The sequence below is a fragment of the Pelobates fuscus genome, chromosome 12 (assembly GCF_036172605.1).
Source record: "Pelobates fuscus isolate aPelFus1 chromosome 12, aPelFus1.pri, whole genome shotgun sequence".
NCBI lineage: Eukaryota > Metazoa > Chordata > Amphibia > Anura > Pelobatidae > Pelobates > Pelobates fuscus.
Genome location: NC_086328.1, coordinates 113,208,919 through 113,234,327, shown reverse-complemented (window position 1 = coordinate 113,234,327; position 25,409 = coordinate 113,208,919). Strand labels below are relative to the sequence as shown.

The 25,409-nt window shown below is 44.8% G+C and overlaps 1 protein-coding gene across 1 annotated transcript in view; it reads right to left on the bottom strand.

Moving 5' to 3' along the window:
- LOC134578546 (receptor-type tyrosine-protein phosphatase beta-like) overlaps window positions 1-25,409 on the bottom strand; it is a 114,217-nt gene that overhangs the window by 23,831 nt on the left and 64,977 nt on the right. The window contains exons 28-30 of the mRNA XM_063437523.1: window positions 8,473-8,610; window positions 2,120-2,330; window positions 519-634 (exon numbers count right to left, since the gene is read on the bottom strand). Of these exons, the coding sequence (XP_063293593.1) occupies window positions 519-634; window positions 2,120-2,330; window positions 8,473-8,610 (465 nt within the window). The remainder of the gene's footprint in view (window positions 1-518; window positions 635-2,119; window positions 2,331-8,472; window positions 8,611-25,409) is intronic.

Below are 25,409 nucleotides of genomic sequence, written 5' to 3'. Positions count from 1 at the left end.
ATGATTCTTTGAATTACACAGATAGCCAGATAATCATGGTAGTTGTAGTTCTGCAACATTTGGAGGGCCACAGTTTGAGGACCCCTGGTATAGATGATGTTTTGTTATCAAATAATGCGTTGTTTATGCATACTGACATGAATAAAAGAGATATATAGATCACAAAAAAATGCTTAGAGAATTTTAGTAATAATTATTTGACGACATGATATTACATGGTAGTCAAAGATGGAGAATATATATTATTATTATTATTATTATTATTATTATTATTATTATAAAATAAGCAGTGATACAAGTCAGGTTGTTCATTGTTGTGATTTTTTTTCCCCAAAATTGATTTATAAATTCTGCGCAGTTTGAGGTAATTTAGAAGCAACTTCGGAGATGAAGAATTAATAAACTGATTTGTTTTGAAGGTATACTGCCTCAAGAAATAGGATAATGTTTTTAAATTCAATTTGAACTGAGAGTGTTTTTTTTTTTGTACTGCAAATATTATAGTCATAAAGACCCACCTGGGTTCTGGGTGGTTGTAGTTGCCAATGCATAAGGAGCAAATGAAAATACACTGTTTTCTGCTGAAATAATTCCAGAGGTAATTGTTAAGTTAGTAAATCCAGCCACAGCGACCCTGAAATACATATAGAAAACAAGTGAATATATGAGAAACTACACTTTTACAATTATTTGGGTACTGCTGACAAAATAACACATTCTATTGCATTTTCTAACAACATTATTCACTAAAATAAGAACTGTGAGCCATTCAAAGTAATTTTAAATGTAAGGTCAAAATTGTCTAGCTTGTATGTGAATTTAAAATTTACTCTGAATTCACTTTAAAATCATGACAATTCTCCCTTTAGTAAAAAAATTTTTTTTAATGAAAGCAAGTTAACCCAACCTGTGCATTGAACAGAAGTAAATTTTACATATACGCAAAGTATATGCTAAATTTAACGGAAGGAAAAATATTTTTTTTTTAAATAAAAAGCGTTATTCGTAAAGATAACATTGTTATTAGGAAAACCAATCTGCTTTTAAGAAACATAGGTCATGCCAAACTAATGTAATTGCATTCACAAAGCAGTAAGTAGAAGTATAGATCAGGGTGTTGCAGTGGATGTGTTCTACTTGGATTTTACCATGGTGTTCAATACGGTACCACAATACGGTACTATTCAAACCAAAATAAATTGGTCTAGGTGAAAATTCGCGTTCTTGGGTAGAACATTGGCTTAAAGATAGAGTACAGAGAGTTGTCATTAATGGTATATTTTTAAGCTGGACAAAATGGTAAGTGGATCCACAGAGTTCTGTTCTGTGACATCTTCTATTTAACATATTTATACATGTTCTTGAAATAAGCATAGAAAGTCGTTTAACCCTTTAAGGACCAAACTTCTGGAATAAAAGGGAATCCTGACATGTCACACATGTCATGTGTCCTTAAGGGGTATTTAAATAGACACTATAGTCACCAAAACAAATCTAGCTTAATGAAGCAGTTTTGGTGTATAGAACATGCCACTCCAGCCTCACTGCTCAATTATCTGCCATTTAGGAGTTAAATCACTTTGTTTATGAACCCTAGTCACACCTCCCTGCATGTGACTTGCACAGCCTTCCATAAACACTTCCTGTAAAGAGAGCCCTATTTAGGCTTTTATTGCAAGTTCTGTTTAATTAAGATTTTCTTATCCCCTGCTATGTTAATAGCATGCTAGACCCTACAAGACCCTTTGATTAAAATTCAATTTAGAGATTGAGATACAATTGTTTAAGGTAAATTACATCTGATAAGTGCAAAACAAATAAACAGAGGTAATCACTCAAAAAATAAGAAAATAGGATACTGACATGAAGACATCATTCTATCTATGTTTATCCAAAATCTCCAGGATAATTAGTCATAGATTGGTCATGAAAGCATAACAAAACCTTTCCATTGTGTGGAGCCTCCAGGTGGAAAAAAATGAACATGAAAAAAAGAACACCTTTCCAAATGCTAAGTATGCAATTTGAAGAGCTAATATAACTACAATAACAAAAGCTACATTTTTGTGATATAAAATAAGGTACTTAGCAATATGTCTGAAACAAGATTTGTAATTACCAGTATGATGTTAAGGGTTCCAAGGGCCCATTGGTATAGCCATATGTTTGAGATGCTTCTCCAATTCTCACAGTCTTTGTACTTATTGCCCTGTTTGATAGAATTTTTTGCCCGTTTTCTATGATTTGTGTTACATAAGCAGTGGTGGTCTTGCTTTTAAAATCAGCGTAAGTCTTAGACAGAATATCCTTTGTTGGAAAGGTACCAGCAACTGAGGAATTCAATATGGGAACAAAACAAGATGTGTGAAAAAAAAAAAAAAAAACTGCATTATTAATAAGAATTGTGTTATTAGAAAAATAAAATCTATATTTTTACTTAAAAGTAAACTGTCACCATTACATGTCACATAGAATCTGTATTATTTTGCAATAGGTATATCTATGTAAGTTAAAAATTTCATTTGCATTTCCTATCTTACCCTTTTTCATAGAAGATGACCATTTTCGGCAACCGTTGGTAAGAATCAACAGTAATGTGACCATTTACAATAAACATAATTTATTAAATCCATCTCACAGTGTATTTCTTTTTGGTTTTTTTTTCATTTGTATGTTATTGGGTTTTCACATACTCAGGTATACATTAGATGTGCATAACATGAAAATATCAACGAACAAATGAAGATACAAAATATTAAACCTAAAGTTCAACAGTGAGTGCAGGCATCACATGGTCGTAGGGTAAACAACATGACAGATTCCTAGGAACAATATATCTTCCAGAGGCTGTAAAAAACTTGCTGCCGTACTATAATGTGTGTAATACACTGCACAGTGGGAAAGCTGTCATGTAGGTAAGCCGCAGCCTTTGTGGGCAGTGGAAAGGGAGCAAAGGACTCACAAGACCAGCGTGTTTGGTATGCAGGGCCAGATTAAGAGCCCAGTGGGCCCAGTGCTGACAATTATGCTGGGGCCTAATTACAGAATCTTATCAACCAAAAACACTAAAACAGTCATACCTCTCAAGCGTCATGTATCTGATGGAGTTGGTGTTGGATGCAGCTATAAGAAAACACATACTCTATGCTAATCTCTTTATCTAATTTATGCTTTCATCTTTCAAGTAAATCCATACCCCCTAATAGCAGTGTCCAGTGAAGCAGGAAGCCAGTGGGAGGGGTAAAAGAGTAGGCCACTGATGCGAATCACGTGACCAGAACTGCCAAAAGGGGCTATGTCTGTCCAAAGAATTGGAAGGCCCGCCTGGCATCAGTGTCCCTATGTATCACAGTGTCAGTGCCCCCATATCGCCTAATCCCCTAGTCTCCCAGTGTCCCCATGTCTCAGTGTGTCCCGTGTCACTAGGATACTAGGGGACACTGAGAGACATCCAAACACAGTGAGACATGGGGACACTGAGAGACACAGAGACAGTGAGACACTTGGGGACACTGGGAGACATGGGGGCACTTGTGGATACAGACATGGGGACACTGAGAGACATGGAGACACGGGGACACTGAGACATTTGGGGACACTGGGAGAAATGGGGTCACATACACTATGGACACAGAGACATGAGGATACAGACATTTGGGGAAACTAAGACACTAGGGACACAGAGACATGGGAACACAGACACTGGGAGACATGGGGACACTAGGAGACAAGGGGACACTGAGACACTAGGGACACTGGCTGGGAGGCATGGGGACACAGCCACTTGGGGACACTGGGAGACATGGGGGCACTTGTGGACATAGACATGGGGACATTGGGAGACATGGGGATACTGAGACATTTGGGGACACTGGGAGACATGGGGACACTGAGACACTAGGGACACTGGCTGGGAGACATGTGGACACTGGAAGACATGCGGACACAGACATTTGGGGACACTGGGAGACATGGGGACAGTGGAAGACATGGGGACACAGACATTTGGGGACACTGGAAGACATGGGGACACAGACACTGGGAAACTAGGGGACACTGGTGTTACAGGGAAAATAACAGGAACAAACCGCAGAAGCCACACATAGAGATATGGACACAAGTCTTCAGGAAGTAACAGGCTTTTATTCACGTACCGATCGGGTCTCAGATGAACTCCTGTTCCAAAAATATCTGAGAGGCAGAAAGCATGGTGTACAGGACTTTTGTTAACAGCATATCCCCTCCCATACAGTATAACCCCTCCTATATTCCTCAGACCAATCAGCACACAGGATATTCAGGATCACCTTATATGGGCAGATCACATGACTTGTTGAAGACAAAGGAATTTACTAACCACTTCCACACATGCTCAGTATACTGATGACTCAGATACTAATTAGCATATGCCATGTGGAGATTTTGGCCTACTAAATTTTGACCATGCTGGAATCCCATAACACTGGGAGACTAGGGGACACTGGGAGCCATGGGGACACTGAGACACTAGGGACACTGGCTGGGAGACATAGGGATACTGGGTGTCTACTTATGTCTCACAGCGTCCCCATGTGTCTCAGTGTCCCCATGTCTCACAATATCCCCATGTCTCACAGTGTCCCCTAGTGTCTCAGTGTCCCCACATCTCCCAGTGTCCCCTAGCGTCTCAGTGTCACCATGTGTCCCCTAGTGTCTCAGTGTCCCCATGTCTCCCTGCTGCCTTTCCCCTCGTCCCTCATTTCCCTGAGCTGTAATCTGTCTCTGCAGGCTGGGAGCTGCTGTCTGAACTCTCTGTGCTGTGTAGCTGCTCCCCGGCGTATCAGTGAGTAGAGAGAGGCAGGGAGGGATATGCTGTAACTTCCTATCCCTGCCTCTCTCCATACACAGTGACACCGGTGCTGGTATTGCAGAGTAATCTCCATTTATACTGAGAAAAATATCTGCATTTGTATTACCGGTATTACTGCAATACCATCATGGCCAGGCAGCCTCAAATATTGTCTGTACCGTAAAATACTAGTCAGATGGCAAACCTAAGAGTAGTGTGAAAAAAAAAAAAGTTTTAAAAAAAAATACAACTTTTTTTGTATTTTTTTTAAATGGGCCTATTCCATGGGCCTGGGCCTGGAGCTGCAGCTCCATCAGCCCCTATGTTAATCCGGCCCTGTTGGTATGGGATCACTGTCTGATTACTGTAACTTTAGCTAGCTTGGTCGGGAATTTTAAAGTGCCTTCTCTGGGATCTCTCTGTGTCATGTTCCCCTCCCTCTGAGTCGTGACCACCCTTGGTTATAGTGCTGTAAGAGTGTCATTGGGTCTCCCTCTGAGGTCAAGCTAAGGACTGTGTCACTGTGTGGGACCGCTCCCCAGCGGTATCTGATGGAGTGATCTCGTAGCATTTTAGTGACCAGGCCAGCTTACATTTCTCCAGAAGGACAGTAAAGGACAGTAAAGGAAAGGTCTCCAAACAGTATCACTGAGCTTCCTTTGAATTGTAATGATCCCAGCACCCTGGATCAGGCATGATTGTGGATCGGACCATTACAAATACCTAAAGCTGCTGCACACCGAGAACAGCATAGAGGGATCTGCCCCTCATTTAAGGCCCATAGATGCGATAAGCCTCTGAGTGTAGGGTAGCAACACTTCCCTTCTGATTGTCTCTGGTATTCCCCGCAGGAGAATGTTCCTGACAGTGGCGTACATACCAGGGTCGCAGGGGTTGCGGTTACGACCGGGCCCGGCCCACCAGGGGGCCCGGCCGCCCCTGCGACCCGGTATGTACGCTCTGGACCAGCCTCTTCTCCTTGGGGGCCCAGGAGCCGGCCACCTCCGGGCCCCCCGAGGCTGGCCCTGCTTACACCCGGCGGGCAGTCAGGCTGGCCGGTGTGCGAGGGAGCACTCTCCCCTGAGTGCTTCTTCTTCAGCTCCCTCGCGCACCGCACTGATACCGGAGCCGGAAGATGACGTCATCTTCTGGCTCCGTTATCAGTACGCGGCACGCGAGGGAGCTGAAGAGGAAGCACTCAGGGGGGAGTGCTCCCTCGCGCGCCCGCCAGCCTGACTGCCCGCCGAGTGACCGGCCCCCCAGGAGCCCAGCAGCACCACTGGACCCCAGGGAATCCACTCAGCACTCCAAAAGGTAAGGAGGCTGGGGGGATTAAATAAAAAAAAATGTGTTAGTGTGTGTTAGTGTTACTGTGAGTGTTAGTGTGTGTGTTAGTGTTACTGTGAGTGTTAGTGTGTGTTAGTGTTACTGTGTGTTAGTGTTACTGTGAGTGTTAGTGTGTGTGTTAGTGTTACTGTGTGTGTTACTGTTACTGTTACTGTGAGTGTTAGTGTGTGTGTTACTGTGTGTGTTAGTGTTACTGTGAGTGTTAGTGTGTGTTAGTGTCAGTGAGTGTGTGTCTGCTAGTGAGTGTCAGTGAGTGTGTTACTGCGTGTGTCTGTTACTGAGTGTGTTTGTGTTAGTGAGTCTGTTTGATGTCTGTTAGTGAGTGTGTGTTTGTCAGTGAGAGTGTATGTTTTGTAAGTGAGTGTGTATGTATGTCTGTCGCTGAGTGTGTCTCTGTCAGTAAATGTGTGTGTCTGTTAGCTAGTGTGTATGCGTCTGTTCGTGAGAGTGTGTGTGTGTCTTCAGCAGTTACCTTTCTCCAGCGCCGGACTCCCTTGGCGCTGGGGATCCCTACGCCGCTCAGCTCCGAATTCGCATGCACGGCAAGAGCCGTGCGCGCATTCAAACCGCCCATAGGAAAGCATTACTCAATGCATTCCTATGGACGTTCAGTGTCTTAGAATCGCGGAATCTCCTCTAGAGGCTGGATCTCCTCCTAGAGGCTGGATTAACCCTCAGTGAAACATAGCAGTTTCTCTGAAACTGCTATGCTTTTAGCTGCAGGGTTAAAACTAGAGGGACCTGACACCCAGACCACTTCATTGAGCTGATGTGATCTGGGTGTCTGTAGTGGTCCCTTAACCCCTTAAGGACACATGACATGTGTGACATGTCATGATTCCCTTTTATTACAGAAGTTTGGTCCTTAAGGGGTTAAGTGTGTGTGCATCTGCATGCACTGGTGTACATACCGCGGTCACAGGGGTCGCAACCCCTGCGACCAGGTGCCCGCCGCCATGTGTTGCGGCCCCGGCCTGCGCAGAGTAAGCGTGCGGGGGGGGGGCACGGATCAATTTTCGCACCGGGGCCCCATAGGTCATGTGTACGCCACTGGTTCCTGATCCTGTGTCAAGACTCCAATGCAGCCACACCTCATTTTAATCAACACTTGCTGGGTAACTTCCTTCCACTTGTGTCTCTGTGTCCTTTATTTTGATGTCCCGGGCTCTCTCTCTCCTCCACACTTTTTATCTTTGTGTGAATAACTCCCATTTCTTTTTGGGTTTCCAGAAAGTCGGCTCTCCACATTTTCCTCATGTCCAGGAGTAACCTTTTAATATCCCCCTTTGTGGAGGGAGACGGGTCTTCTTCGCAGTCAATCTACTGATTAACTGTGCCCTGTCGGGATGAGGTGGGTGACTCCACATCCTCCTGGGACTCCTCTGAGGCTTCTTCCTCGACACTTGTCTCAGGCGCCATCTTGGGAGGTACTTGCGGTGTAGACCTCTCAAAAGAAAGCCCAAAATCAGGCATTTTAGGGCTCCCTGGTGGGATTTTCTGTGCTTGCATCATATAATGCCATCCGGGGGGGGGGGGGGGGGGGGGGAGGAGTAAAGTAGAGGTCTCTGCTAAACTCGTAAGTAGAATAATTCTGTCTCTATTACAGAGTATGTGCGGAGCTCTGCGAACATGTGTCTATTACGTTACTCAATCAGTCACGCCCCCCTCACAGTGTATTTTTGAGATGCTGAGGGCTTGCCAGGGATGGTGAACAAACACTAACTATCAATAACCTGTGTGGTCTATGGTCAGTATTACTACTTAACCCATGAAAGAGGACTTTTATATAGCTATCCCCATAGTGTTAGGTTAAGACAGTATACAACAAACCGTATCTTAGCCTCCTCTTAAATCAAACCTTACATGTTTTAATGCCCTGTAATGATGTCACCTTTATTGGACAGCGAAACATTTAGCAATGATGTTATGACTGTCTATAAAATAAACTATTTCAAAAGTGCTTTAAATGTTTGAAAAATCACAACTACTTTGATTCAAATTCTCAAAAAGAAAAGAGTAATTTAGCCTACAGCAACATTTTACTAATTTTAATGTAGTGAATGTAGTGGAATTGCACACGATTCTAAAGTTAAGGTAATAAGAATATAAAACATTTGAAATGCCTTTGAGCTAGTGGTGCTCAAGACAGTGAGCCATCAGGCCAGCTAGTGAGCATATACTTGGATAACATTGTCCTAGACAAAGTTACATATTTGTTCACAATATTACAAAGTATACCTATAGAAAACACAATTAACATTGTAGCAATCCAATAATTCAACGTAAGTATATCTTACCATTTTGTGTAGTAACGATAACAGCATAGGCCGCTATGGGTCCATTGCTGGCATCAAATTCATTGAAAGTATAATCAAATTGATTAAATGTAGGAGGTCCAATTATGGAATAATCTGTAGTATTTATCTGTATTGGTGCTGCAAATATAAAAAAAAATACATGGTTAGCCCACCCCAATGTAGCATTGATTTTGAGTAAACCCCTCAGGTTAGAACTTTATCTGGAAAGAATATATACAAAGAATCGTACTATTTGTCATGAACTACCACCTTCGAGAGACACACTGCAAACCATCTAAGCAAACGAGTATGAGCTGTGAGCTGAAGTCACTTATGTTTTATAAAGAATATAGTGAGCACAAGTTTGGGTATCATATTCAAGTTAACAAGCCTATTCACGGGGGGCGGGGCCGGGCGGCCATGCCGACAGGCTGCAGGTCACTGGAGCTCCTGCTGAACCCAGCCAAATTCGGGGAAAATACCCACCTTGCGCTGCATGAGAGCTCAGGAGGCTCGGGGGAAGGAGTCCTGGATTGTCCCGGTGTAGCTGGAGCGCCTGTTACCGGGTGACTCTAGGTCCTGGAGAGACATTTTGGGGCTTGAGACCAGAGGGCTACCCAGGAGGAGAGCGGGGCGGACGGCCGCTGCCTCACATTCCAACCTGGTAACTCAGATCTGGCTGGCGTCCTCCCGGTCTCGTTTACCCCCCCCTCTGGGCCGGCGGGGGTTATCCCGGTCCCCACTCGGCACTCACGGGCTCACACTCACAAGTCCTGACAGGGCGCATGGAGCGGCTATACCACCACATGAGACCCAAGATGGCCGCCGGAGGAACAAGCACCACCAGGCCTCCGCAACAACCAGCGCCAAGCAACCCATACCCTGAAGCGGCACCCAGGACCGGAGAGGTGACAATCGCCTCAGGACCCGGCGCATTGCCCCGCGGAACATGCCTGTTGTCACACGGGCGGACCCCGCTGGGAAACGCAAATAAGAGATTACCACAACGCTCCAAACACCCAAGATGGCGACAATCCTCACCACGCTACCTCACATCAACAAGCAGTCCCGTCGATGCATGGACTGATCCAGGGTTTAAACCCTCCAGAACAGCGTGGAAAGCTTGCAAGAGGACTGTACAGCTGCATCCCGCCGAGGTGTTGGGGTGATCACAGGCCTAAGCGACTGCTATCAGGACTGCTATACTAAGCTCAGTGTCAGCAACAGTTAAAGAAACATGCATGCATAAGCTAAGTTAACACTTGAGTTAGCTAATCAGCCCTGGCATACTCTTGCTTATAGAATCTTGGGGAACAGACCCTGAATAATGTTTGTTCTTTGGTATACCTTGGTTTCCTTTCTTTTCATGTGATAGGAAAATGGCGTTGCATCTTAAGCTTAAACACCAGACCAATGCTCCCGTGCCTCTAATACTTTAATCTGAGTGTCAACGCTGCAGCAATGTTTAAATAGAGTACTTATACAGAGTAACCACTGCAGTTTCATAGCTAGTCAACTACATGTAATAGCACACTTATCGTAACTTACTGAAGCCGCATAGCTTTTTAGACATATTTCTCTGCACGTCTATTACTCACTGCATAGGTTTTATAGCCTGTCATTCTCTGACCTTATATATACAAAATGTGCTGTCTACTATTCTAAAGATTAATCACTGAAGTTTCATAGACTGGCAACTACATGTAATAGCATAATTGTTGTAATCTACTGAAGTATCGTAGCTCTTTAGACTTATTTCTCTGCGAGTCTATTACTCACTGCGTATGTTTTATAGCTTGTCATTCTCTAACCTTATATATAAAAATGTGCTGTCTACTATGCCACAACTTGAAATGCTAATACTGTGCCTGCAACGGCTGTTGTGGCCTTGCACGTATGTTGTTATCCTAAGCACGAATAAAATAAAGAATTTAAAAAAAAAATAAAAAAAAAAAAACAAGCCTATTCACTAAAAATTGCACCTTTATTTGGTTCCAAAACATGGGTAGAATGGGACAGGTTTACAAGCAAAGAGGTTAGCTGGTAAGACATATTTTTGTCTTGGTGATATATAAGCACAAAGTAAAGGGAGAGTGAGTTTTAAAACACACAACAGCACCCTACCACTTGAGGGCATCCGCTGAGCCGGGCTGCGTGATGGGATTATTGGGACTCATGGCTTAAATGTATGTGTCCACCACTGCCTCCTGGGGGAATAATAATCTACAGTTATATCGATTCTACCTTTACTGTCTTTCACACAATTATATTTTCTCTCCCCAGTGTCAGTCTACAAAGCATGTTTCCATTTTTCCTTTTGCATACTCATTTACTGACACATCCTGATCTAAACTGTTTAACATCTCTAAAAAACAAAAAAAGTGCTCACATGCCATAGTACACTGTCTTTTGAAATGTATTGTGTTTGCTATTGTGGCATAGAAAGCCTGATTGTTAACCTTGAGCACAACAACAACAACAACAAAAAAGAATTAAAAAACAAAAACAAAACACACAACAGGACGGAATGTCTATAACATGCAAGTAATGCTTTTGAGCAATGTGAAAATGTTTAGGGTAGAGAAATACAAAACCCACTGACAGATACCCTACTGTAGGGGCATGGGCTATGAAGTGTGCTAATAGTACTTTGTACATATGTACCTGAATCTATGTGTAATTCAATGTGCAGTGTAATAGGGAGGAAATATTTACATTTTTCAGATGCGGAAGGCGGATATTCTCAAAGATTTTGGATTGTTAGATTTTCAGGACATTAACAATTGTGGAGTAAAAATTGCAGGGGAGGGGGAACAGCACTAAAGAGACCAAAACTATACAATTATATAATGGGCAGCAAACCTGAGGTAGGGCTCCCTCTAAACCCTACTGACAAATGTAATAGACAAGATAAATAGAAAAAAAGGTTCGCCAAATAACAAACTATATAGAAAGATAATTGGAAGTAATATGAAAATTATAAAATATCAAAAATATATGAAAGAGTCCAATAACAATGATGATGGTAACAGATCACAATCAATAGCTTGCCAGGAGGATAATCAACGGTCTATCCACAACACGTTTTGCCCATATGGCTTTCTCAAGTGGAGATAAAAAAAAAAAACATGCCTGGTAGGGTTTGGTATATATAGGAGACAGGTAATAAAACAATTACAAATTTTGGTGCCCAAATGACGTCATAGGTATAAAATAAACATATTAAAATTGTAAAAAGAGTTATACATATGAATAGTGTGGGTTATGTAGGACTTGTAGTTAATTTTTGGAGTGAAAATTAAGGTTTTATCTTGGTTAGAAATGATGTTAAAAGAAATCACATGATCAGCGGCCATACTGGAAACTGTGACGTGCCGCTATGTAGTTTGGGATATGTGGTATCGGACATTATCTGCTTGAGTGGGAGGAGGGAAAGGGTGTGATATTCAGCCATTGGCCGTGAGTAGAATGGTGGGAAATGTAGTATGAGCATACCTTGCTGCACGAGAAAAAGGGGGCGTGGTTATTGGCCGTTGACCATTTAGGGGAATTATGGGAAACGTAGTGTAAAGCTGTGTGATAAAAGGGGCATGGTTTTCAGCCGTGAAAAGGCTAATAGATTAAGAATATATAAGCAAATATTATAATAGACTGGTGCAGACAGGAGGGAAAACTGTTGCACAATGAAGTGCAATACATCATAATACAAGCTACAAATATTTACATGTACAAATATATATATATATATTACAATAGTAAAACAAATAAAATAAAATAAGAAGTAATGATAAATTATTGGAAAGTGAAAATAAAATTGTACAATAAGTTATAAAAATTGTACATTAAGTTATACAAAATGTAAAAGATCAAAGTCTGCATTTAAACCTTCTGGGGCAAGGGTTTTTAAAAGGAACACCCAATACATTTCTTTTTGACCTAAAGTTTTTTTTTAAATCTCCACCTTTCCAAGGGAGTTTGTATTTTTGGATCCCTGTGCACTTTAGATATTTGGGATTTTTTTAATGTTTAAAAAAATGCTTAGATACGGAGTGATTAGGGTATCCTTTTATAATATTACGACAATGCTCGGTCAGTCCAGTTTCTAAGCATCTTGAAGTCATGCCCACATAATGTAAGCCGCATGGGCACTCAAGTAAATATATCACATTTTTGGTGTTGCAGAATATCAGGTCTTTTATAGTATTATTGCATATTAAGTGCATATTAAGTGCATAGTTTTTGACCTTGTATTGGGGTCCGTAGTTTTGCACACTATGCAGCTATTGCATTTGAAAAATCTTTTTGATTGGGATAAAAAAGTTGAATTGTTTATGTGCCCTTTTGTGTAGGTTTTTGTAAGAAAATTCGGAGCAACTCTAAAAACAATACTGGGCTTATCTGGGGTATTATCTTTTTAAATGTCATCTTGTTGTAATATGTGCCAGTGTTTCTTAATAATTCTTTGGACAGTTTTGCTTTCATTGTTAAAATTAAATATGACAGGCATAAATATAGAATCTTCCTCGTTTTTTGGTTTGTATTCTAAGCGGTCATTTCTGGCTTTACTAGTGACGATTTCCAATGTCTTCTTGAGGTGTGTTGGTGAATACTTTTTTTCAATGAATTTGTTTTTTAGTGTCCAACTCCTTGCAGATAGGTAGGGAGACAGAGAGAGAGAGAGAGAGAGACAGACAGACATACAGACAGACACAGACAGACAGACAGACAGATAGATAGATAGATAGATAGATAGACAAGCCAGCATGTCTTGCAGCACTAAAGCCTTATGCTGAGTCAGAGTCCAACAGACACATTTGAAGGTTGCCCAGGACTCACAGCCAGCACGGCTTGCAGCACTGAAGCCTTATGCTGAGGTAGTATTTCTGGATAATTCCCACAAGAATATCTGCACTTTTAGTCCTGTTTCATTTACTGTTGCTGTCCTATTTGTCCCCCTCCCCCCCACAGTCTATCTGCTTAACTGATAACTTAATTTTTTTTTTTTTTCTGTTAGTGTTTGGTTATTGAACTTATTGTCCTGTTAACTTATTGTCCTGTTAATTTAAGTACAACATTTGTTATTTTCACATATTCGAACTCTACCATGCCCTCCTATCTCTAAATATCACATTTCCTCTCTTCTGCTTTCTTCCCTTAATTGCCCTCTTTCACTTTTATACCTGCATACAGTGGCGTACACACGACCCACGGGGCCCCAGTGCGAAAATTGATCCATGGCCCCCCCACCCTGTGCGTACTCTGCCCGGGCCAGGGCCGCAACACATTGCGGCGGGCACCTGGTTGCAGGGGTCGCAGGGCTGCGATACCTGCGACCACAGTGTGCACGCCAGTGCATGCAGATACACATACACTTAAAGGACCACTATAGGCACCCAGACCACTTCAGCTCAATGAAGTGGTCTGGGTGCCAGGCCCCCCAGGTTTTAACCCTGCAGCTGAAAACATGTTTCATTGAGGGTTAATCCAGCCTCTAGTGGCTGTCTCACTGACAACCGCTAGAGGCGCTTCTGCGCTTCTCACTGTGAAAATCACAGTGAGAAGGCGCTGGACGTCCATAGAGCATTGAGTAATTCTTTCCTATGGGCGGTTTGAATGTGCGTGCGGCTCTTGCCGCGCATGCGCATTCGGAGGTGAGAGGCGGATCGGAGCGGAGGTATCCCCAGTGCAAAGGGAGTCCGGCGCTGGAGAAAGGTAAGTGCTGAAGGGGTTTTAAACACACACACTCTCACGAACAGACGCATACACACTAGCTAACAGACATACACATTTACTGACAGAGACACACTCAATAACAGACATACATACACACTCACTGACAGACAGACACACATACACACTCACTTACAAAATATACACTCTCACTGACAAACAAACACTCACTAACAGACACCAAACAGACTCACTAACAGACACACACTAACAGACACACACAAACTAACACACTCAGTAACAGACACACACTGTAACACACTTACTGACACACACATATTCCCTGACACACAAACTAACACACACACTGACACTCACTAGCAGACACACACTCAATAACAGACACACACAAACTAACACACACCTAACACACACAGTAACACACACACACACACACACACACACACACACACAAAACTAACACACTCACTGACACTCACTAGCAGACACACACACTGACACACAAAAACTAACACTAACACACACACACACTCTAACACTAACACACATACACACACACACACATGTTTTTTTAAAATGTAATCCTTTAATTACCTTTGGGAGTGCTGAGGGGATTCCCCGGGGTCCTGTGGAGCTGCTGGGCGGCCAGCTCCAGCATCACTGCGGTGTGCAAGGGAGCTGGCCAGAGAGCGCTCAGGGGAGAGTGCTCCCTCGCGCACACCGCCTGCCTGGTGACACCAGGGCCAGCCTCGGGGCGGCCCTGAGGTGGCCAGCTCCTGGGCCCCCCAGGAAAAGAGGCTGGCAAACTGGCATACATACCGGGTCGACCCCTGCGACCACGGTATGTACGCCAGTGCCTGCATATATCTATCCAGCCATAATTTATGTTTTTTTATCTAAACCCAGAATTTCTATTTCAATTAGAGCCCAACAGACTCACAGCCAGCACGTATTGCAGCACTAAAACCTTATGCTGAGGTAGCATTTCTGGATAATTTTTTCCCACCATCCCCATGGTATTCACTACATTTATAGATAGTTCAAATCACCTTGTATTCCAAACACACCAATCATGTCTATTATCTTCTCCTCACATGTAATACCTCCATTCAAATGACACAGACCAGTAAACCCTTCACCCCTCCACACTCTCCTATAGTGCTAGCTGCCTTTATAATTTACTAATCTATAACAAAACACTACTTAACAATGTTCTCTCTACTATTTTTCTGTTTCAACCTCTTCTCTCATTTCTAAAATCTCCCTATCTTTCTGCTTACCTGTCTCTTCTGACACTATCTTCATTGCTCCTGGTTTACTACCCTCCTCTCTTTGTTCATCCCATACACTATACTCGTACCTATCCACTCTTTCCCCTCCAACTCCTTGTAAATCCTCAAAATACAGACATTCAACCAAAACATTTAAATCTTACTCACACCTTCCCTTATTTTCTATTATTATTATTATTATGTTATCATTTATATCAAATTCCGCAGCGCTTTACAGTGGGTGGACAAACAGACATGTAGTTGTAACCAGACAAGTTGGACACACAGGAACAGAAGGCCCAGAAGGGTTGAGGGCCCTGCTCAATGAGCTTACATGCTAGAGGGAGTGGGGTAAAGTGAGGCAAAAGGTAAGGATAGTATTAGACTAATGACAGTTGCAAGAGATCAGTCGGGAGCTATTAACAGTTTACTTGATATGCTTTTATGAAGAAGTGGATTTTTAATGAGTTTTTGAAGGAGTGAAGACTGGGTGAGCATCTAACGGAGGAGGGAAGTGAGTCCCACAGATACGGTGCAGCCTTCGAGAAGTCTTGAAGGTGAGCATCAGAGGTGGGAGTAAGTCTTCAGCAAAGCGTAAGGGCCTAGACGGGACATACTTGTGTATTAGTGAGGATAGATAGGTGGGAGCAGCATTATGTAGAGATTTGAAAGCAAGAAACAGAGTTTTAAATTGAACTCTATATCGTACAGGAAGCCAATGTAGGGACTGACAGAAGGGTGAGGCGTGGAAAGTGTGGGCGGACAGGAATATGAGACTCACCGCCGCATACATTATGGACTGTAACGGCGCAAGTTGGGAGCACTTAAGACCACTGAGAAGCGGATTACAGTAGTCAAGGTGAGAAAGGACAATGGAATGGACCAGCACCGTAGTCGCATTTGGCGTTAAGAAGAGTCGGATGCGCGCAATGTTTTTGAGATGGAAACGACAGGATTTGGCGATAGACTGAACATGAGGCGTGAAGGAGAGGTCAAGGTCAAAGACAACACCTAGGCAAAGAGCCTGCGTGGTGGAGCTGATAGTAGCACCATTGACTTGGAGGGAGATAGACACAGGAGTAGCAACACTTGAGGGAGGAAAGACTAGAATTTCAGTTTTGGTCAAGTTGAGTTTAAGGAAGTGGTCAGCCATCCAGTTCGAAATAGCAGAGAGGCAGTCTGAAACACTAGTCAAGAGGGATGGGGAGAGATCAGGAGAGGACAGGTAGGTTTGCGTGTCATCCGCATAGAAAGCATATTGGAAGCCAAAGGAGCTAATGAGTTTACCAAGGAAGGCAGTATAGATAGAGAACACTTCTACACTTCTACTCCTGGCAGCTGGCGATGTCTCTCCAAACCCTGGTCCTGCATCTACCCACCTACCTTGTGTCCACCCTATAAACCTTTCCAATCTTATATATTCCCATGTAATTCTCCCTTTAAACCCTCCTTCCATTCTGCCCTTTGGAATGCACGCTCTGTGTGCAAACAAACTAAATCTACTTCCATCCATGATGTATTCCTCTCACGCTCCCTTAACTTACTTGCTTTAACTGAAACTTGGCTCTCTCCTTCTGACACAGCTACCCCAGCCTGTCAGGATCCCGCGGGCGGCTGCGAGGGGAGGCTGCAATCCGCTCGCGGCACTCACCCTCCAGCCGTCTGCGGTCCCCTTCCTGCCATGTGTTCGGCGGACGGCATCCTCCCAGCCACGGGTGCCGCCCGCGTCTTCTTCCGGGTCCCCCGGCGGCAGCATGCATGACGCTGCACGCTGGGAGACCGGCCAATTTGTTACATGCCGGGGTCAGTCACCTGACCCGGCATTAAAGGCACAGTGCCTCAATCACAGTGGGAGGTTTAGATATCTCCCACGTGTGATTGTTAATTCTGATTGGAAATTAGCCAATCAGAATTAACCTTCTGGTTTAAATACTTACCTTTCCTGTTCCTCCCTGCCCTGTTGTGGTCTTTGCTTTATAGTATTGATTCTGAACGTGTGATTTCTGGTTACGTACTCTCTGGCTTGTTATACTGACTTTGTGACTTTCTCCTACCCTTTGACCTCGGCTTGTTTCTCGTTATTCTGTTTTCTGGTTCCCCTTACTCGGCTTGTCTCCTGACTATTCTGTGTGTTCTTAGCCCGGCCACTCTAAGGACCGGTACTGCACACTTTCTGTGTGTGTGTCTGTGTGTGTGTTAGCGTGTTGGGTTCCCCGAATCGTGACATTACAACAGGGCCATAATGGAACCTGCTGACATACCACAGCTCCTAGTTAATCAGGAGGCTAGAATGGATGGCTTGGACCACCGTATGGATCAGTTTGCTCAAGCTTTGCAAACCATACTGGCCCGCACTGCACACATGCAGCCTGCCGTTCAGGAGGCTGCTGCTGCTGTGCCCGAGCCCATTCCCACTCCGGTACCCGTTCCTGCCCATGTAGTGCATATGACGCCGCCACAGCGCTACAGCGGTGACCCAGCATTGTGTTGTGGTTTCCTCAACCAAATTGACATCCATTTGGTGATGAATCCACGTTCCTATCCCACTGACAGATCTAAAACAGCCTTTTTGATAAACCACTTGTCAGGGAGAGCTTTAGCATGGGCTAATCCCATGTGGGAGAATGCTTCCCCAATGTCCTTTGCAGACTTTTTGACCGCTTTCAAACGCACATTTGATCAACCCGGTAGGGTTGCTTCTGCTGGCAAAGCTCTGCTTAGGGTACGACAGGGTAATAGATCTGTAGCGGATTACACTATCGAATTCCGCACTCTAGCAGCTGAAGTGGTTTGGAACAATGACGCCCTCGTAACAGCCTTTCAGGAGGGTTTGGCCGCTTACATACTGGATGAAATAGCATCCAGGGAATTGCCTGTTCTTTTGGATGATGTTATAGACTATGTGATCCTTATTGATAACCGTATTAGAGAGAGGCGTAGTCAAAGACGGCTGGATACACGGGTGTTACCTGCTCTACCCAGTACTGCATTACTAGCACTACCCGCTCCTAGGCCACCATCCCCTGAACCCATGCAATTAGGCGCTACGGGGTTAACTGAGGCTGAAAGAGCGTACCGTAGAAGGGAGGGGTTATGCCTTTATTGTGGTAAGAGGGGGCACCACTGTAATGCATGCCCTAAGGTACAGGGAAACTACAGCACCTAAGGCCTAGAGAGGGGTCGGCCTCGGGTGTTATGACTTTGTCCCCTCATGTGTCCATCTCCAGACCATTTATTACGGTTTCTCTTTTGGTCAATAAAACCACCATAACAACTAAAGCCTTGATCGATTCAGGTGCGGCAGACAACCTTATGGATGAGAACTTTGCCAAAACCGCAGCCTTGACTTTGATCCAAAAGGCCACACCCTTGGCCGTTGAGGCCATAGATGGTAGACCGCTTGAGAAACCTCTGGTAACCCATGAAACCCAAGAAATCATTATGTCTGTGGGTGCTTTGCACAAGGAAAGGTTAACCTTTCAAATAATTGACTCCCCTACTGCTTCCATCGTTCTGGGTTTTCCCTGGTTAGTTAAGCACAACCTGGTACTTGACTGGGGTTGTTTAGATATACTCTCCTGGGGGGAATCTTGTCAACGAGACTGTATGGCTCATGTACGTCCTGTTTGTTCACTCAATGTGCCCACGGCTAAACCACTTTCTGTTTCTGTCCTTCTGTGTATGCAGACCTTGCATTGGTTTTTGAAAAAAGGGAAGCAGATAAACTACCCCCACATCGGGAGTATGACTGTGCCATAAACCTGTTACCGGGTACTATGCCTCCTAGGGGTAAGGTCTACCCTCTTTCTGAGAAAGAAAACCAGATCATGGAGGAGTACATACGGGAATCCTTAAGTAAAGGTTTTATTAGAAGGTCCTCTTCTCCTGCTGGTGCTGGTTTCTTTTTTGTGGCAAAGAAGGAGGGCAACTTGAGGCCATGTATAGACTACAGGGGTATGAACAACATAACGATTAAAAACGCCTACCCTATCCCCCTCATCACTGAGTTGTTTGATCGTGTGAAAGGTTCTAAGTACTTCACCAAATTAGACCTCAGGGGGGCTTATAACCTTGTCCGTATAAAGGAGAATTACGAGTGGAAAACAGCGTTTAATACGCGCAGTGGGCATTACGAATATCTGGTCATGCCTTTTGGACTGTGTAATGCCCCTGCTGTGTTTCAGGACCTCATAAACGATGTCCTTAGGGATCTTTTGCATGTCTGTGCCATGGTGTACCTTGACGACATACTTGTGTATTCCCCTGATTTGAAGTCACACCATAATCATGTTAGGATGGTGCTCAAGAAATTATTACAGAACGGACTCTACTGTAAGTTAGAAAAATGTTTGTTCGATCAAACCTCGGTGCAATTCCTTGGTTATATAATTACTGAACAGGGTTTCAGTATGGATCCTGCTAAATTGGAAGCCATACTGTCCTGGCCACTTCCCCAAGGACTTAAGGCTATCCAGCGTTTTATAGGATTTGCCAACTATTATAGGAAATTTATAAAGAACTTTTCACCCCTTATCTCTCCTATAACGAAGCTGACTAAAAAAGGTCTACACCCTAGGGTTTGGACTCCCAAAGCCCTTAAGGCCTTCAAAACTCTCAAGAAGGCATTTGCCTCTGCTCCAGTACTGCACCACCCTAATCCTTCTCTTCCCTTTGTTATGGAAGTAGACGCTTCTGAATCAGGTGTGGGAGCAGTACTGTCACAGAGGTTATCGCATGACGAACCCCTCCATCCCTGTTGTTTCTTTTCAAAAAGGTTGTCCGATTCAGAAAAGAATTACGATGTTGGGAACAGGGAACTATTAGCTATTGTGTTAGCTTTTAAGGAATGGAGGTACTTATTAGAAGGTTCTAGACACAAAATCATGGTTATTACTGATCATAAAAACCTCTCCTATATAGCTGACGCTAGAAGGTTATCTGCCCGGCAGGCTAGATGGTCTCTATTTCTTTCACGTTTTCAATACGTTATTACCTATAGACCTGGTTGCCGTAATGCCAAAGCTGACGCTATCTCCCGACAGCATGAACCTTTAGAATTTGTTAACCTGACTCCTGTACCTATTGTTCCTGCGTCTCAGATAATAGCTGCTACCCGTTTGGTTGTTTCATCTCCTTTTCTTGATAGTATTAAGACATACCAAACCCAAGCACCCCCTGAGACGCCGGCTGGTAAACTATATGTTAAAACAAAGGACAGAAAAAAGCTGTTAACTTTATTTCACACCGCCAAAACTGCTGGTCATCCGGGGATAGCCAAAACCTATAAGGGCCTCCTTCAACAGTTCTGGTGGCCTTCGCTTAAGCAGGACGTAGTAGATTTTGTACAGGCTTGTCGGGTCTGTACGCAGTGTAAGTCCCCTAATGTGAGACCCCAGGGTCTACTCTTGCCTCTGTCTATACCAAAGAAACCATGGACCCACTTATCCATGGATTTCATTGTAGACCTTCCTCTTTCTGATGGTCAGACGGTGATTTTGACTGTGACGGATAGGTTCTCTAAAATGGCGCACTTCATTCCGCTTAGAAAACTTCCTTCTGCGAGTCAGTTGGCTCAGGTGTTTGCCAAAGAAGTGTTCCGCTTGCATGGGGTTCCTCAGGATATCGTGTCTGACAGGGGTCCTCAATTTGTCTCTCGGTTTTGGAGGGGCTTTTGTCCTGAGATGGGGGTCTCCTTGTCGTTCACTTCCTCCTATCACCCGCAATCTAATGGTGCAGCCGAACGTGCTAACCAGTCTGTGGAATTGTATTTGCGCTGCTTCACTAATGCGCACCAGGACGACTGGTCTCACCTCCTTCCGTGGGCTGAGTTTGCCAGGAATACGGTGTCTCACTCGTCTACTGGCTTAAGTCCTTTTGAGGTTGCTTATGGGTTTCGGCCTTCTGTCCTTCCCGGTGCGTTCTCCGACAAGGGAATGCCCGCCTTGGACCAGCACCTCGCCTCTTTGCGGAAGATGTGGGATCAGGTCCATGTTGCGCTGTCTCGTTCAGCTGCTGCTCAGAAGAGGTTTGCTGATCGCCGTAGGGTTGCGGCCCCTTCTTATATTCCGGGTGATAGGGTATGGTTGTCCTCCAGGAACCTCCATCTCAAGGTTCCCTCGATGAAATTTGCTCCCAGATTTCTGGGTCCCTACAAGGTGTTGCGTAGGGTTAACCCCGTTTCCTACTCCCTTGACCTGCCTCCTTCCATGCGTATTCCAAACACGTTTCACGTCTCGCTTTTGAAACCCTTGCTGTGTAACCGGTTCTCTCGTCCCCGCGGGCGGCCCGTTTCCCCTCGCGCGGTCTCCAGTGACGTGTACGAGGTGGCTGTCCTTCTCGACTCTCGTGTTTCTAGGGGTCGGTTACAGTATCTGGTGGATTGGAAGGGGTACGGCCCTGAGGAGCGGTCTTGGGTTTCGAGCTCTGATTTGCACGCTCTCTCTTTGGTCCGCTCCTTTCATGCCCGGTTTCCTTTGAAGCCTTCTGCTTCCCGCCCTCCGGGCGGTCTTCGAGGGGGGGGTAATGTCAAGATCCCGCGGGCGGCTGCGAGGGGAGGCTGCAATCCGCTCGCGGCACTCACCCTCCAGCCGTCCGCGGTCCCCTTCCTGCCATGTGTTCGGCGGGCGGCATCCTCCCAGCCACGGGTGCCGCCCGCGTCTTCTTCCGGGTCCCCCGGCGGCAGCATGCATGACGCTGCACGCTGGGAGACCGGCCAATTTGTTACACGCCGGGGTCAGTCACCTGACCCGGCATTAAAGGCACAGTGCCTCAATCACAGTGGGAGGTTTAGATATCTCCCACGTGTGATTGTTAATTCTGATTGGAAATTAGCCAATCAGAATTAACCTTCTGGTTTAAATACTTACCTTTCCTGTTCCTCCCTGCCCTGTTGTGGTCTTTGCTTTATAGTATTGATTCTGAACGTGTGATTTCTGGTTACGTACTCTCTGGCTTGTTATACTGACTTTGTGACTTTCTCCTACCCTTTGACCTCGGCTTGTTTCTCGTTATTCTGTTTTCTGGTTCCCCTTACTCGGCTTGTCTCCTGACTATTCTGTGTGTGCTTAGCCCGGCCACTCTAAGGACCGGTACTGCACACTTTCTGTGTGTGTGTCTGTGTGTGTGTTAGCGTGTTGGGTTCCCCGAATCGTGACACAGCCTCATTATTCTATGGTGATCTACAGTTTACACACAACCCACGACAGTCTGACAGTAAAGGTGGTTGTGTAGGGTTTCTCCTTTCACCTCACTGCTCCTTAAAAACTCTACCCACACCCCCTTCCCACTCTCTCCCCTCCGTTGAAATTCACTCAATTTGCTTATTCAAACCCATCTCTGCTAACATTGCTGTTATTTACTGCCCCCCTGGTTACCCTCTCCTCTTCCTTGACCACTTCACTGCCTGGCTACCCTACTTCCTCTCCTCTAACATACCATCCCTATTTCTTGAGGGCTTCAATATTCCCATTAACCCACCCCTGACCTCAGCAGCCTCTAAACTACTTTCAATTACTTCCTCCCTTGGGCTATCGCAGTGGGCTAAATCTCCCACCCATGCAGCTGGCAATACCCTCTACCTCATTTTCTCTTATGCATGTACAGTGTCTAATATCTCCAACACTCCATTTCCTCTTTCTGATCACCACCTCTTATCATTTGCTCTTGAGTACCCTCTCACCTAACAACCTAAGCCTAACCCCCCTCAACTCATGAGGAACCTTAATTCTATTAACCTCCAGCAGCTGTCCGCTGATATTGATTCGCAACTCCTATCCATCCTTTCCCCCTCCTGTCCCTCACTGGCCATCTCCACATATAACACTACCCTCACCTCTGCCTTGAACGCTGCAGCTCCGCTTCAAACATGCACCTCGAGGAGGACACGCCCCCTCTCTCATTAATTCATGCTCCCGCAATCTCAGGCATCTCTTTGACACCTTTAACTCTCTTCTTCACCCTGTTTTGGCAACCCCTCAAACTAACCTTACAGCTAAGAGCCTTGCATGCTTCTTTACCGACAAGATTGAATAGCTAAGGAAATAATTCTCCCCACCCTGCCTTTCCCAACCAAACATAGATCAGGCCTTTCCTACCCTTCAGACTTTCTCCCTGGCTACTGAAAAAGAGGTGGCTGCGATTCTCCTTTCCTCTCGCCCTACCACTTGCCTGCTTGATCCTGTCCCATCTCACCTTATCAGATCTCTCTCCCTTGTCTTGTACCTTCCTTAACACACATCTTCAACTGCTCTCTCTCTTCTGGCATTGTCCTTGCTGACCTTTAACATGCTACTGTAGTACCTATCCTGAAAAAAACATCACTCGACCCGTCCACCCCCTCTAACTAGCGGCCTATATCCCTGCTCCCTTTTTCCTCAAAGCTTCTGGAAAGACTTGCCTTTACCCGTATGTCTCACTTCCTCAATTCCAACTCTCTCCTTGACCCTCTTTAATCTGGCTTCCGCCCCCTCCGCTCTACTGAGACTGCTCTTATCAAAGTTACTAATGACCTAATCGCAGCTAAATCCAAAGGCCACTACTCCATACTAATACTTCTTGACCTCTCTGCTGCCTTATACACCGTTGATTATGCTCTCCTTCTTCAAACACTTAAATCACTCAGTCTCTGTGACGCTGTCCTCTCGTGGTTTTCCTCCTCTCTCTCCCAATGCTCATTCGGTGTCTCTTTTTCTAATGATACCTCCTCCATTCATCCTGTCTCTGTTGGAGTCCCCCAAGGCTCTGTCCTTGGTCCCCTTCTATTTTCTCTTTATACTTCCTCTCTTTGCAAACTTATTGCCTCATTTGGATTCCACTACCACCTGATGACCCACTGATGACACCCAGCTATATCTCTCCTCCCCAGACCTCTCCCCTGCCGTCCTGCAACGTGTCACTGCTTGCCTTTCCTACATCTCTGACTGGATGTCCCCCCCGCTTTTTAAAGTGTGTGTGTCTTTCAGTGAGAATGGGTGTGCCTGTGAGTGTGTGTCAGTGTGTGTATGTATTTTTATGTGCATCTGAGAGTGTGTGCCTGTCAGTGAATGGGTGTGTCAGTGTGTGTCTGTCAGTGAAAGTGTGTGTTGGTTAAACAGTGTGTGCCAATGACTGTGTATCTGTCAGTGAGTGTATATAAGTGCATGTATCAATGAGGGCATGTGTCTGTCAGTCAAAAAAGTGGCCTTGACACGAATTGCAGGGCAAATTTAGATTTTGGGGGTGCCCGAATTTAGTCATGCCTAGGGCAGCACAAATCAAAAATACACCACTGCTCCTAATACTGATCCTCTTCTTTTGCTCTCCCTTCAAGTCAGTGGTATCCACATCAGTCCATCCTTGCAAGCGCGCTGTCTTAGTGTCATATTTGATTCTAGCCTCACCATCCAGCATGTTAAAAACATAGCCGCGTTCACCCCTTTCTTACACAAGATGGTACCAAAGAGCTTGTCCATGCTCTAGTAATTTCCCGCATGGATTATTGTAACCATTTCCTAAATGGTCTTCCCAAAAAACGTATTGCCCTGCTACAGTCTGTAATGAATGCTGTCGCCAGACTGATTTTCCTCTCTAGTTGGTCCTCTCACACCTCACCCCTTTGTCAGACCTTACATTGGCTTCCTTCCTATAGGAGTCAATTTGAAATACTAACCCATACCTATAAAGCATTGACGGATTCTAGCTCTCTTATATCTTTTCACAGATCCATAGGTATGCCCCTTTTCAGTCTCTCTGCTCTGCCCATGACCTCCTCCTGTCTGCTACTGGCATCCATACAGCCAACTCACACTTGCATGACTTCTCGTGGGCGTCTCCCTTCCTATGGAATAGCCTGCCTACCGCCATCAGACTCTCCCCTACTCTTCAATTGTTTTAGAAGAGCCTTAAAACCCATCTTTTTAGGAAAGCTTATGGCCTCCCAGAGTAACCTCCACCTTACATACCTGTCTCTTGCTCTCTCCTGAAGGGCAGCACTCTACT